The sequence below is a fragment of the Lates calcarifer genome, linkage group LG2, assembly GCF_001640805.2.
Source record: "Lates calcarifer isolate ASB-BC8 linkage group LG2, TLL_Latcal_v3, whole genome shotgun sequence".
Taxonomy (NCBI): Eukaryota; Metazoa; Chordata; class Actinopteri; family Centropomidae; genus Lates; species Lates calcarifer.
The window spans coordinates 17,755,509-17,766,811 of record NC_066834.1 but is presented as its reverse complement, the minus strand read 5'-3'; the positions used below and the strand labels follow the sequence as shown (position 1 = coordinate 17,766,811).

General features: G+C 38.2%; 1 protein-coding gene across 1 annotated transcript; it reads right to left on the bottom strand.

Moving 5' to 3' along the window:
* Window positions 1–28: 28 nt before the first annotated feature.
* LOC108897712 (adhesion G-protein coupled receptor G5) lies at window positions 29–10,483 on the bottom strand. Its single transcript, XM_018697462.2, has 16 exons — window positions 10,372–10,483; window positions 10,032–10,203; window positions 7,468–9,654; window positions 6,554–6,828; window positions 6,288–6,363; window positions 6,028–6,169; window positions 5,704–5,823; window positions 4,307–4,432; window positions 4,086–4,131; window positions 3,809–3,903; window positions 3,216–3,331; window positions 2,601–2,869; window positions 2,425–2,521; window positions 1,939–2,068; window positions 1,121–1,268; window positions 29–167 (listed from the first exon to the last, which is right to left on the bottom strand). The coding sequence occupies exons 3-16, from the start codon at window positions 7,473–7,475 to the stop codon at window positions 73–75; spliced, it is 1,743 nt and encodes a 580-aa protein (XP_018552978.1). The 5' UTR covers window positions 7,476–9,654; window positions 10,032–10,203; window positions 10,372–10,483; the 3' UTR covers window positions 29–72.
* Between the last annotated feature and the right edge of the window lie 820 nt (window positions 10,484–11,303).

The following is an 11,303-nucleotide window of genomic DNA, read 5'->3' as shown; positions in this document are numbered from 1 at the left end:
ATCTCCACAAACGCACACATACAAAAACATGTGCAGACAAAAATGTTTTGGTAAAATGAGCTGGGTTTAGGCTTAGCTGTTAGTGCTCTGTGTTTCACTGCTGGTCTTAGTAGTTGAGATTCTATGCTTTCTCAAGGACATCACAAACCACAGGAAGAGGAAGAAACCTGTGAGAGTCAAAGGGCAGAGACAGAAGTGTTAGAGAGAGTACAGGAGGAGAGGATCATGCAAATCATGCAAATTCCACTGATAAATAATAACTAAGAAACGTCACTGTTTATCAATATGCAAATAATCAGGTCAGTTTCCACTGCAAATAAAAGCATATATTTTAAAACTATGCACCATTTATTCCACAATGCAAGTGTCTTACAATAAATGTCGTTTCCCCCTGTAATCGTGACAGTTTGCAATAGGAATAAATCTCCTAAACCTGCATGGTATCCAGAAACTTTACCTCTTTATTTTGTGACATAGAAAGCTTTTTATTACACATTTACAGCCATGATAGCCTGTATGGTCTGGATTGAACAAAGGATTACAGTTCCTGCTTTTAACCATCTTAGTTGGGCATAAACAAATAGTAATACAAAGACTTGCTGTGTTTGTCCCACCAGTGTATGGGATTCCATTTGTACCAAAATATATCTTTGTGCTATGTTAATGTCTATGGATATGTAGATGGCCAGTTTTATTGACATTAGCCAGCTAACCTAGCTAACAGTAGCACTGGTTAGCATCTGGTGGCTAAAAGTGGGTATCCCTGATATATAGCTTGTATCAAGGATACCTGCTTTACCTGGTTATTTGCTGGGTTAGCTAGCTAACATTAGCACCCACTGGCTAGTAGATGGCTAGTACAGTTTAAAGTTATATTTTTTATGTGATATAAAATTATGTCATATAAAAATAGACATAGACAAAAACATAGACATTTTCATATGCATAGACAAACATAGACATAAATTTCGACACTGACGTATTTTTGGCACAAACGGAACCCCATAAACCCGAGTATATACAACATATTCTATATTTGTCTTGTAGGACTCTTTCTGTCATATTTACAGTAACATGACCACATAGTAAAGATGAACATGAGGAAGCAGGTTGTGCAGACCTTGCAGTGAGCTCAGGGTGCAGAAGAGGTAGAGGCCAGGAGTGGTCAGGTAGCCAAAAGAGAAGAAGACCAGGCCCCAGGTGATGCCAAGCAGAGTGCTGATTCCCAGCAGGGTACATGTGTCACGCTTGGCTCTGTCACACTCACTCTGTCCATATTAGCAGGTCATAGTCAATCAGAAACTACTAGTTAGCAGGGAATGTATGTAGTCTGGTAGAGTGAACCCCAAAACTGCTTTTGAGGACAATAACCTGGTCTAGGAAACTCCTCAGTGGAAGCAGATTTATCTTCTTCAGTTTGTTTAAATTCTGCTCTCTAGCCATACACAAGCCTATAGTATAATACCATCACTATTTTCAGTGCCCCTTATGAGAGGCAGTGGTCAGACAGCTATTATTTAAATTAGTACATATTAGGCAAATTTACAACATGAATGAAAGGTTATCGCAGGAGGGATCGAACAACCCAGTGTATGTGTAGTCTTTAGAAGTAAAATGTATCCTTTAAATATCAAACAAAAATAAAGAATAAGACTGGTGATATTATTGTCAACAAATTTTATGAAAAGACCAAAACAACATGGTAGCATGTCTATCAGTCCTTTACAACTTCCCTACCTCTATGTCTATGTCTGTGGCACTACAAGCCCATTTACATCTTGACAGAGAAGTCACAATATTCAAATAAGGCTGAGAGACTTCCTGGAACTGCTGGCCCCTTTAATAGGAGGAAATTGTGCATTTATATCACCAGACTTATCTTTTACAGATCAACAACACAAGCAGAGCAGAATGCAAACAGTGCAGATTGGCCCGTACCTCTTTGCTATGGTGGAGACTCACAACACGTCTGATTGTCACCCCAAACAAGATCACATTAAAGATGAACACCAAGCCAAATAATCCCATTGTAGTCACAACCTTTACTGTGCTATTGGCTATATAGCATCTGCAAATAGAGGCAGTAACAATTAGTAGCAATTTAATAATCATTTAAAATCAAACATTATGTAATGAAAATGTCAATTCAGGTGACTAAAGATTTAACTATACGCAGTAGAAGTTTCCCTGGAACTGTTAGGAATTCAGTGTTTCAATTTCAGGAAATTAGATGCTTGGTGATATAGGGTTTACTGCTGATGAAATGGAATATATTCCTTCTTATCATGTATAATACACAATATAAATTGTGTTCAAATACACAGAAACTCCAAAGCACATGCAAAACACTTTCCATATGTACTGTTAGTTACTTATTAATCTAGCTAGTGCATGTTTGCAAATTTATCACATTTCTCCCCTTACATTAGAGTGCTGTTGGAGTTAGATGAGTCCAGAGGAACATGACCATATGCGTCTCTGTCTATGATGACCACCAGGGACACAATGACTGCAGGAATACCTGCAGGAAACACACGGATTAAACAAGGGATTATGACGCCGAAAATGTGTAGCCCCCACGCCTTTGTGACTTTACTCACCCCATCCCACCACACTGAGTTTGAGCAGATATCTCTTTACATAGATATTGAAGACCCTGATTAAGAGGAGGTAGATGTGGAACCCCTCTAAGGCCATCCAGCAGAAAGTGGCCAGCAGGGAGTAGTGAACAGCAAGAGCCATGTAAAGGCAAAGCCCAGTGGAGGACAGTGCTGCCACTGCATGACTGGGCAGGAAGTGAAGGTTGAGTAGGATCAGGGCAATGGCGAGGTTGATGTGGATCTTCATAGAGACATCTCCTCTGACGGTTCTGTCAAACAGAGAATTGGGCAAATTGATCTGTGTGAACTGTGAAAGTATGTACAGACATATTATAGTGGCAATGGACTTAGGAAAGTGGAAAATAAATAAGGAAGGAAGGCACTTCCTTTAAGGAAAGACAAAATATGATAAGAAGGGAAGATGAGTGTATTGCATTTTAAAGTGATTGAATGAAAGAAAGAAAGAAAGAAAGAAAGAAAGAAAGAAAGAAAGAAAGAAAGGAGGCAACAACAAGGAACAAGGGAGGAAAAAGAGAGATGAGGACCAGAGAAGTGACAGGATGATGCTGCTGTAACTGAAAATGAAGACTCATCCACCAAGGAGGAATAAATTACCTATTTGTGATGAAGATGACGACAGTGATGACCAGGGCAAAGAGAGAAATACTACAGCCAATCAGAGTAATGTACGACAGAATCTCCTGGTCTTTGGGATCGAGGTGAGCAGACACCTGTGGAGAAAATACACAAGACTTTTGCAGTCTGTTATGACTGTTAGGAGAAATCAGATCAGAGAAAGTACAAAAAAAAATCAGTTCCACAGCCATCCAGCTTTAACATTAAATTGCTCCTTGCATATGCACGCATCAGTAAAAATTATTACACAATATAATAATATACCTTAAATACAGTATAGAGAGTGTATACATCCCTGTGTATAAGGAGTACTTTCAGTACCAGCTATTTTGCTTTTAATATACTATTTGCTTAATTTTGAATGCAAGATTACAGTAATTGATCTTTATCTTGTGGTATTAATACTTGTACTCAGAGTCACTACGTGAAGAATTTACTTCATTTTTAAATCTTGGTCCATCTAGTGGTAGTATCAAGAATGACAACATAGTAGACAGTAAAGCACTTAGGGTATTAAAGTATCAGAAGTGGAATAGTTTTATCTATCTGAAGACCAAAAAGGCCGGTCCTACCATGAGCACACCGAAGTATGTGAGGTGGTCACAGGAGCAGATGATGTGACTCTGACCCCGTTCCCAAAGGGTTAGGCAGCCATCTTTGCTGTATTCTGGTAAGTTAAACAAATACAGCAAACACAAACAGATCCATTATGCATATGATGCTGTCACATTTGAATTAGGTCAGCTCACTTTGCTGGTCAAAGACCATAAAGAATCCAACTTACCATGTTTATAACAAAATAAATTATTGTCTGATTATTCATGACAAATGTGATACTTGGTTACTCACCATTTCTTGAAAAATTATAGAAAACACACTCTAGGTTTTGGGTCTCCTGTGACAGAACAACATACCAGGTTTACATTGCGTTAATGCTGTTTGTTTTTAAAACATTTCCTTGAAATGTATTTCTTTGGCAAAACATACAAATATGTGCATAATTCAACAATGAGGTAAGGTTACAGAATGTCAAATTAGAATAATGATCTGTAAAATTCAGTTATAGTTACATTTATGCCCGTGGTGAGATTCATGGTGATGTTGACACGCTCCTGTAGTCCTGCAATAGTCTTGCCACGCACACTCAGACCAAGCAGTTTGTTTTCATACAGCACAGCCGAGACTCCAAATATGGTCTGCAGCACAGCATGAATTCAGTTAGTATTAAAATCTAATCACTAACCTTAAGTTTACTGTGTCAAAAGAAAAATCCGACCAGTGATCCTCCAACACTGTTTGATATCATCTCTCATTTCCTTTTCAGTAAAAAATTGAGGTTTACATTTATTGGTGTGCCCACTTTCCTTCATGAGAACTGTATGTTACTGAAGAAAGCAATGGTGAAGAACAAAAGAGCAACAACTCGTCATAAAAAAGTGACACCTGTTTCTTCCCCTTACTAAAAACTTGTTATTCTGCTATTGCATTTGGGGATATTACCTTTTGCCACAGACTGACATCTGTTCCCTCTTTTGTTAAAGATTTCTGCCTGAGTCACACGATATGAACAATTGGCCAGATACGACAATGTTGAAAGAAAAAAACAAACAAACAAACTGCAACACAAGTGAATGTTTCTCATTTAAGTTGTCACAGTTTGTGACCTCTAGTGGTTAAAATGAGAAGCTCAGGGTCTCAAGACCTTCAAGCTTTAACATATCCTCCTGAGACCCGGCCCATTCATTTATGTCCTTTATAATGGACATTTTGTTTACCTTTATCTTTCTTAAGTATTTGGAGTTACCCTTCCAAGCCAAAGATATAATCTGCTCCTTTTTTCTTGTTTTCTAAATTTAGTTCTATTTTCACACAGATATCGTCCTGTTGTCCTACAATGACATGCTGTGAAATTAAAATAAAAAATATATTTAAAAAAATTTAAATTGTAAGGTGTTTTTTTTGGCCCAAATAGATAGGAAATCACAAAAAAACAGAAATTGTAAGACACTTTTTTCCCTTGGTTCTCAGGAGGATATTAAATGAGTCAGTTAGTTTCAAAAATGATCACATGCCAGGTATGAAGGCACATTTGTGACATTTCTCAGTGTTCCTCTTTTTACCAACCCAACCCAAACCTTGTTCACCACAAGCTGATATTTAAAGTGCACTGAAATGAACAGAAACCACTGGCTGACCAGGATGCAGGAAATTATTTTAAAATGGGCAACGGTGACATAAAAAAAAAGTGGTCAAGGGCATATCTAAGACATTTGAAAGGTTATTTGTAAATACAGACTCAGAGAAAAGTATCTCTGTAATCAAGCTTGTGAATAAAATAGTTTCAGTCATAAGCAATTGCGGGGGGGGGATAACTACTATGCAACTATGCAAAATGAATATACAGTTTTTAGTAGCTCTTCTGATTATTTTCTACAACATTTTACATAAAATTCATGTAGTCTCTGACCCCATTTGTTTCCGGCCAGGTAAGCAAGCAAAACACAATTGTGTTGTCTGATCCAGCGTCCAACTCTCTCGGCAGTCGAACACTCACTCTGCTGTTGGCGACAGCCTTTTCTGACATTGCCTATATCAGAGGCAGAAGTGTTGAGAACAGGAGGAGAAAGACTGCATGAAAAATAATAACAGAATACTGCAACTCACAAAGCCACATTTTTATCTCACATCAACAGCAGGGAAATAATTGTGTGTTATATTTAGTATATATCATTTACTTTGACTTTAAATTAGCCTCCATTTCAGACTAATATTTATTCTGATTTATTCTTACCTCATTCTCACTGGCATGAAACTCAAGGCCGTTGAAGGGGAATTTGGGTTTGTGTACAACAGCCATCAAACGACTGACAGACATGAACGTAGTCTCATTCACCTCTATTTCCTCTAGAAGTTTTTCTAGACTCTTCATGGCTCTTGTGGAAGAGGACAAGAAATTATGAGGTCCCTCTGACATGAGACCACAAAATGCCTTTTAAAAACTATTCACAAATGACAAAAATGTATTCTGTAGTATATAATTAAAATACTTACTCAATAGAATAATGGCTGGCTCCATTTTCCAAAATGCTGTTTACATTTTCCATACATTGTCTGGCATCTGAAGCCACTGTAGGAGATATACCCACATATTGCATTAGATATCGAATAGGCCAAACAAGTACAGCAAATACAGAACAACTAGCTTTGGTGATTTTACATAAAAAGAAATTTCTGACATGTTTTGCATCATAAAATGTGTCTGTTTGTTTTTAACAATACAGAATAAAAATGTAATAATTTAGAAGAAACAGTCTTACCTGGTCTTCCTCTTCCTTTTTTCCCCATTGACTTACAGCTTTTTCTTAAACGTGAAAGTTGATTTTCACATTGACCTGAAACGTGATCTTGTCCGTGACCTGACCCTTGATCTTGTTTCTTACCTGAAACTTGATTTCTACATTGAGAGACAGAGACATGATCTTTACCGTGACCGTGACCGTAACCTAAACCTTGACTTTCACCTGCCTTTTTACAGGTGATGTTATGACACACCAAAGACAGGAGCAGCCACCAGAGGAGCATCCACTTCATCCTGTGAGGTGAAGAGGATTTGTTTAAAATGAAATCACTGATTCAATTCAAACATAGAAAAAGAGGTGGAGCACCACCTGTAGAGATTTACATTATTAGAATATTAGCTCATGTGTTTTGGCCACAATAGTGTTAACATCAAATGTAAAGACAATGAAGGCAATGACCTGAATTCAAAATGGTATACAGCAAACCACATCTAAAAGGGGTATAAACTCACATAGCAACAAGAGCAAGTGAATTGACAGAAACAAGCTTAGTAACTCTAGCAAAATACAATCTAATGTGGAGAATGGGAAAACAAGAATGTGTTTTCACACATTAAAATTCAAATATTACAAGAAAGAATTAAAAGTAAAACTATCATTAAGGCCTTGCTGCCTCTTTTGATATGTCATGAAATGCATGCAGAAGAAAAAGACATTAAATCTGACTCATTGGCAAACAAATACACATATTTAAGTCTTACACAGACACATAAGGGAATACAAACATAATCACCCAATTACATTTATTGATCTGAATACAACAGTAAATATGTTTACACAAGTTATTTCCATACACTTAGATGTTTGTCAGGTCTAATATGAGCATCAATACAGAGGTGGTTCTGACCTGAAGAGAATCAAACTTAGCCTACCTTCGCATGTTGCTGAGTTCCTGTAGAAATTATTTAGTGATTATTTAGTGTGAAGACAAAGCAGAACACAGCTGATGTGACAGTGTGACAAAAACCCACTGAGGAAACCTGCTGAAACATAGGGTTTCATGGGAACTAAAAACAAAAACATGTAAATGATTCTGAACTAAAAGGAGGAAGCAGAGGCAGAAAATCAAGGTGTATCTTTTGTTTAGAAGCTGTTTTATCTTACCTAGTTTACACCTGCATGTCACTACTCCCACCAACAGAGGGGAGTAGCACACTAAAAAAATCAAGCGAAACTAGGTGTTGAGAGTTGAATGCAAGCATTTAATTCTCCAGTTTGTATGGTGTTGATTTTTTCTCTGTTATTAAAAGAATGAAAACTGAGACCAAAGCTGGAAAGAACCAATTATTTTTAAAAACCTGTTACTGCTACAGGCAAAAAAAAAAAAAAAAAAAAAAAAAAAAAGCATTGTCTCTTGTGGTAGCTTGGTCAACACATTCCACATAATCCATTTGTTTTGCAAGCCATGCAAATCTTTCCTTTCCAAAACATCTGTTTAACTTTTTCATATTATTATAAATAGAAACAAATTGGTGAGTCCCATGTCATGCCCATTTGACTTGAAGAAGTGGTGGTGTTGGTATTGAGGCTGGTATTATCACTGTGAGAGCTTGCATTCAAACTACCTGTTTAATTACTGTGTAATACAAACACATATGTGTTTATAGACCCACCTGTAGTTTGTGACACTGCATGCATTCCATAGCTGTATGTGTGTATGTGTGTGTGTGTGCTGCACGTTATGCTTTATCCATCAGCAAGTTTACTGGCTGGGCACACAGGTGGCCTTTCTGCCAGGTGGCCTGTGTGGTGTAGAGACAACAAAACAGACTAGACTTACAGATTAGAAAACAAGAGAATAGAGCAACACCTACAAATCTTACAATGTTTGTTTTGTTTTGCGTTACTGGAATTATTTTACAGTGCAGGAAAAAGCTGGCATGGCATTTCTGAATCACCTCTGTAATATATGATGTAAGGTAATACAATGGGTGCAGTAAAAAGGTACCATTCTTTTGATTGCATTGAAAATCTTAAACAAATAAATAAATAAACTTTGTGATCCAATTTGTTGTGAGTGACAGAATATTCTTATTGGGAGCCAGATATTGTTGGCTGTGTTATGGTCAAAGGAAAGCAGTGAAAAAGAGTTTTAAGAAAATCTGTCAGGATGGGTTCTGTTAGCAAGGGATTTCTCTGTATTCAGTTGATTGATGCCAAGCCAGCTGAGATCACTGGTGTGTGTGCAGGGGTTGACTGATCCTACCTGCAGTGACAAACTGTCATAGACTGCTCACCTGGATAAAAAGAGACCAACGAAGCAGAATGACTCACACGCAGAAGGTGTTCATCCTCATTATGACAGTCTGGAAAAACCCAGGTGATAAAACTCACTTTTAATTTGTACATGGATGAAGCAGGTTATTGTAAATTGTCAGCAAAAGTGGCTACATAGAGAGGGGATTTCCAAGATGTCAAACTCCTTTGCTTGAAATTTTTGAGCCTTTTTTTTTTGTTTGTTTGTTTTAATTTGTGCAAAGTTAAATCTAAAACATTAGCTGAAAACCATTAGAGTTTACTAAAACTCTCATATAGAGGAGAGCGGTTCAGGGAGGCCTTACCAGTGACCACTGCATGTGTTCAGCAGACTATAACACCTCCGTCCCTGTGATGACCTCAGGCCACAGAAATGAGTGAGCTGTTTGGACACAACTAGCAGTAACTTTGTAATGCAAGACCTTTATAATTACATCACCCTCTCTCTCTTGCCATGCTTGTCCCTTTTTTTTTTTTTTGGTGACTCCTCGACGAATGAAAAATGCCAAAATATAAATTATAGATATGGATATTGATTCTTTGGTAGCTGTAGTGCTTATGCTTTCCAGTCTTCAATGAGTATGCATCAACACCCATTCTGAAAGTGGCTACTTCCTTTTGCCTTTGAGTGGATCCGCTGATAGGGATCTCTCCACAGTCTCCGTCACGCAGAGTGGGGGCAAATGACAGGGACTGCCCGAGGAGCTGTGATCATTCTCTGCTGTCCTATCAGTCCATCTGCACAAATGACAGGTGCTTCCTTCCTCACCTGGACACATGTTGACAACCACAAGTTTGTTGTGCTGTAGAAGTGTAAGACAGAAAGGAATTGTATTATGTATATTGTATTATTATATCTTATTTAAATCAGTTGACTCAACAAAATCTCTACGCTATAGGCTAACCTTCATGAGGATAGGACTTATTGTAGGGCTGTTGTATTTGTTGTGTTTTGTGTGTGTGTGTGTGTGTGTGTGTGTGTGTGTGTGTGTGTGTGTGTGCCTCAACTAAACTTAACCTACAATAACATTCTCAGACTGGTTAATGATTTGTGAATTTGTTGTCACCTTGTTACACAAACAGTGGTTTTAAATTTCATGTCTTATCAGTAATTTTAATTTTTCTCAGCTTGAATGTGTGTGTGTGTGTGTGTGTGTGTGTGTGTGATATGGTCTATTACCCCGCTGTGGTGGAGCTTTAAAACACAAGGGGGGGAGGGTCTTGTTTTCCGGCTCTTTCTTTGCTCCTTCTCCACCACCACCTCCATCCGTCTGCCTGATAAGAGCACTGTAGTAGTTAGCTCCATCAAGTTAGCCACAGAAAGACTTGACGATACCGGAAATTGGATCTGCCTTCAAAATAAAATGCAAAAAATTTATAACTTATGGAAACATTTATATTATTTATCCTTTAATTACAAACAACAACAAAAAATAACATGTAGTTTGCATTTACATTATACCTTGCTATCTATATCAATTGTTTATCACATTCAGAACAAGTCAGGTTACCCGGGCTACCTTTTATTTTGAGAGTCATGACAGGAACATGTCATCCTCGTGCTGTTACACTTGAAGCTGGTATATCTCCACGTTAGGTACCGAAACACACCGACCAGCGGACCACTCACCGTCCTGCTCCGGTAGAGAGAGAACACGCGTTAACCACTGCCTCAGGACAGGACCGATATCAACTATCTCGGTACCAGCTTCCGAGAATTTAATTCCTCTGGGAAAAGGGAAAACTGGATATAAAAGGCGAAGAAACGTCATATATGTATATACATATATATGTTTATATTTTTTAAAACAAGAGGTTGCGATCTGAAACAACCGCGCTCGCTCTCAGCTGCGACACTGCTTGAAGCTGCTGCTGCTGAAGGAGTCGGTCAAGTGCCGTGAACTTTTGGTCTAATCATTTGATTGTTGTTTCAGAGTTTGCAACTTTTTCCTCACTTCGTTTGGCATTATCACGAGAGGGGGTTGTTTACCCGCTGGATTTGAACATGTCAGTAGTGTATGGTTTACTGAAGCATGTCTGCTGTAGACCCATTTTGCTGATAGTGGGCATTGCTGGAGACGCTCTGGCTCTTTTGTAAACTGCACGTTCAAGGTTACTAATCAGGCAGCGACTTTGATGTTAATTAAATGAGACTGGTGGGTTAACTCCCGCTACAGATAACAGAACTCTACGTAAAGAAAGGTGAGGCGGTGTGTCATTGGTGAAAAAAAAATAAAAAAAACTTGGAAGGAGAAAGCAGTGCTCGCAAATCAGTGCAGACAACTCACCAACATTTATGGAGGGTCACTTTGCGATGCAGCTCCGACTGTAAATCTGGAATGGAAGTCTTCTCCGAGATACAAGTGCTCTGCTGAGGACTGTTGTAGCATTCCTGCTGCGGAATAGTTCAATACAGTTTTCATTAATAGGGCTTTTACCGCGTAAACTAGAA

Excerpts from the sequence above, each read along its gene's own strand:
- LOC108897712 (XM_018697462.2), bottom strand. Across the intron at positions 6,364-6,553 it reads AAAAGGAAGAGGAAGACCAG|TGGCTTCAGATGCCAGACAA; the intron begins GTAAGACTGTTT and ends TATCTCCTACAG. Across the intron at positions 2,522-2,600 it reads ACTCAGTGTGGTGGGATGGG|GTATTCCTGCAGTCATTGTG; the intron begins GTGAGTAAAGTC and ends TGTTTCCTGCAG.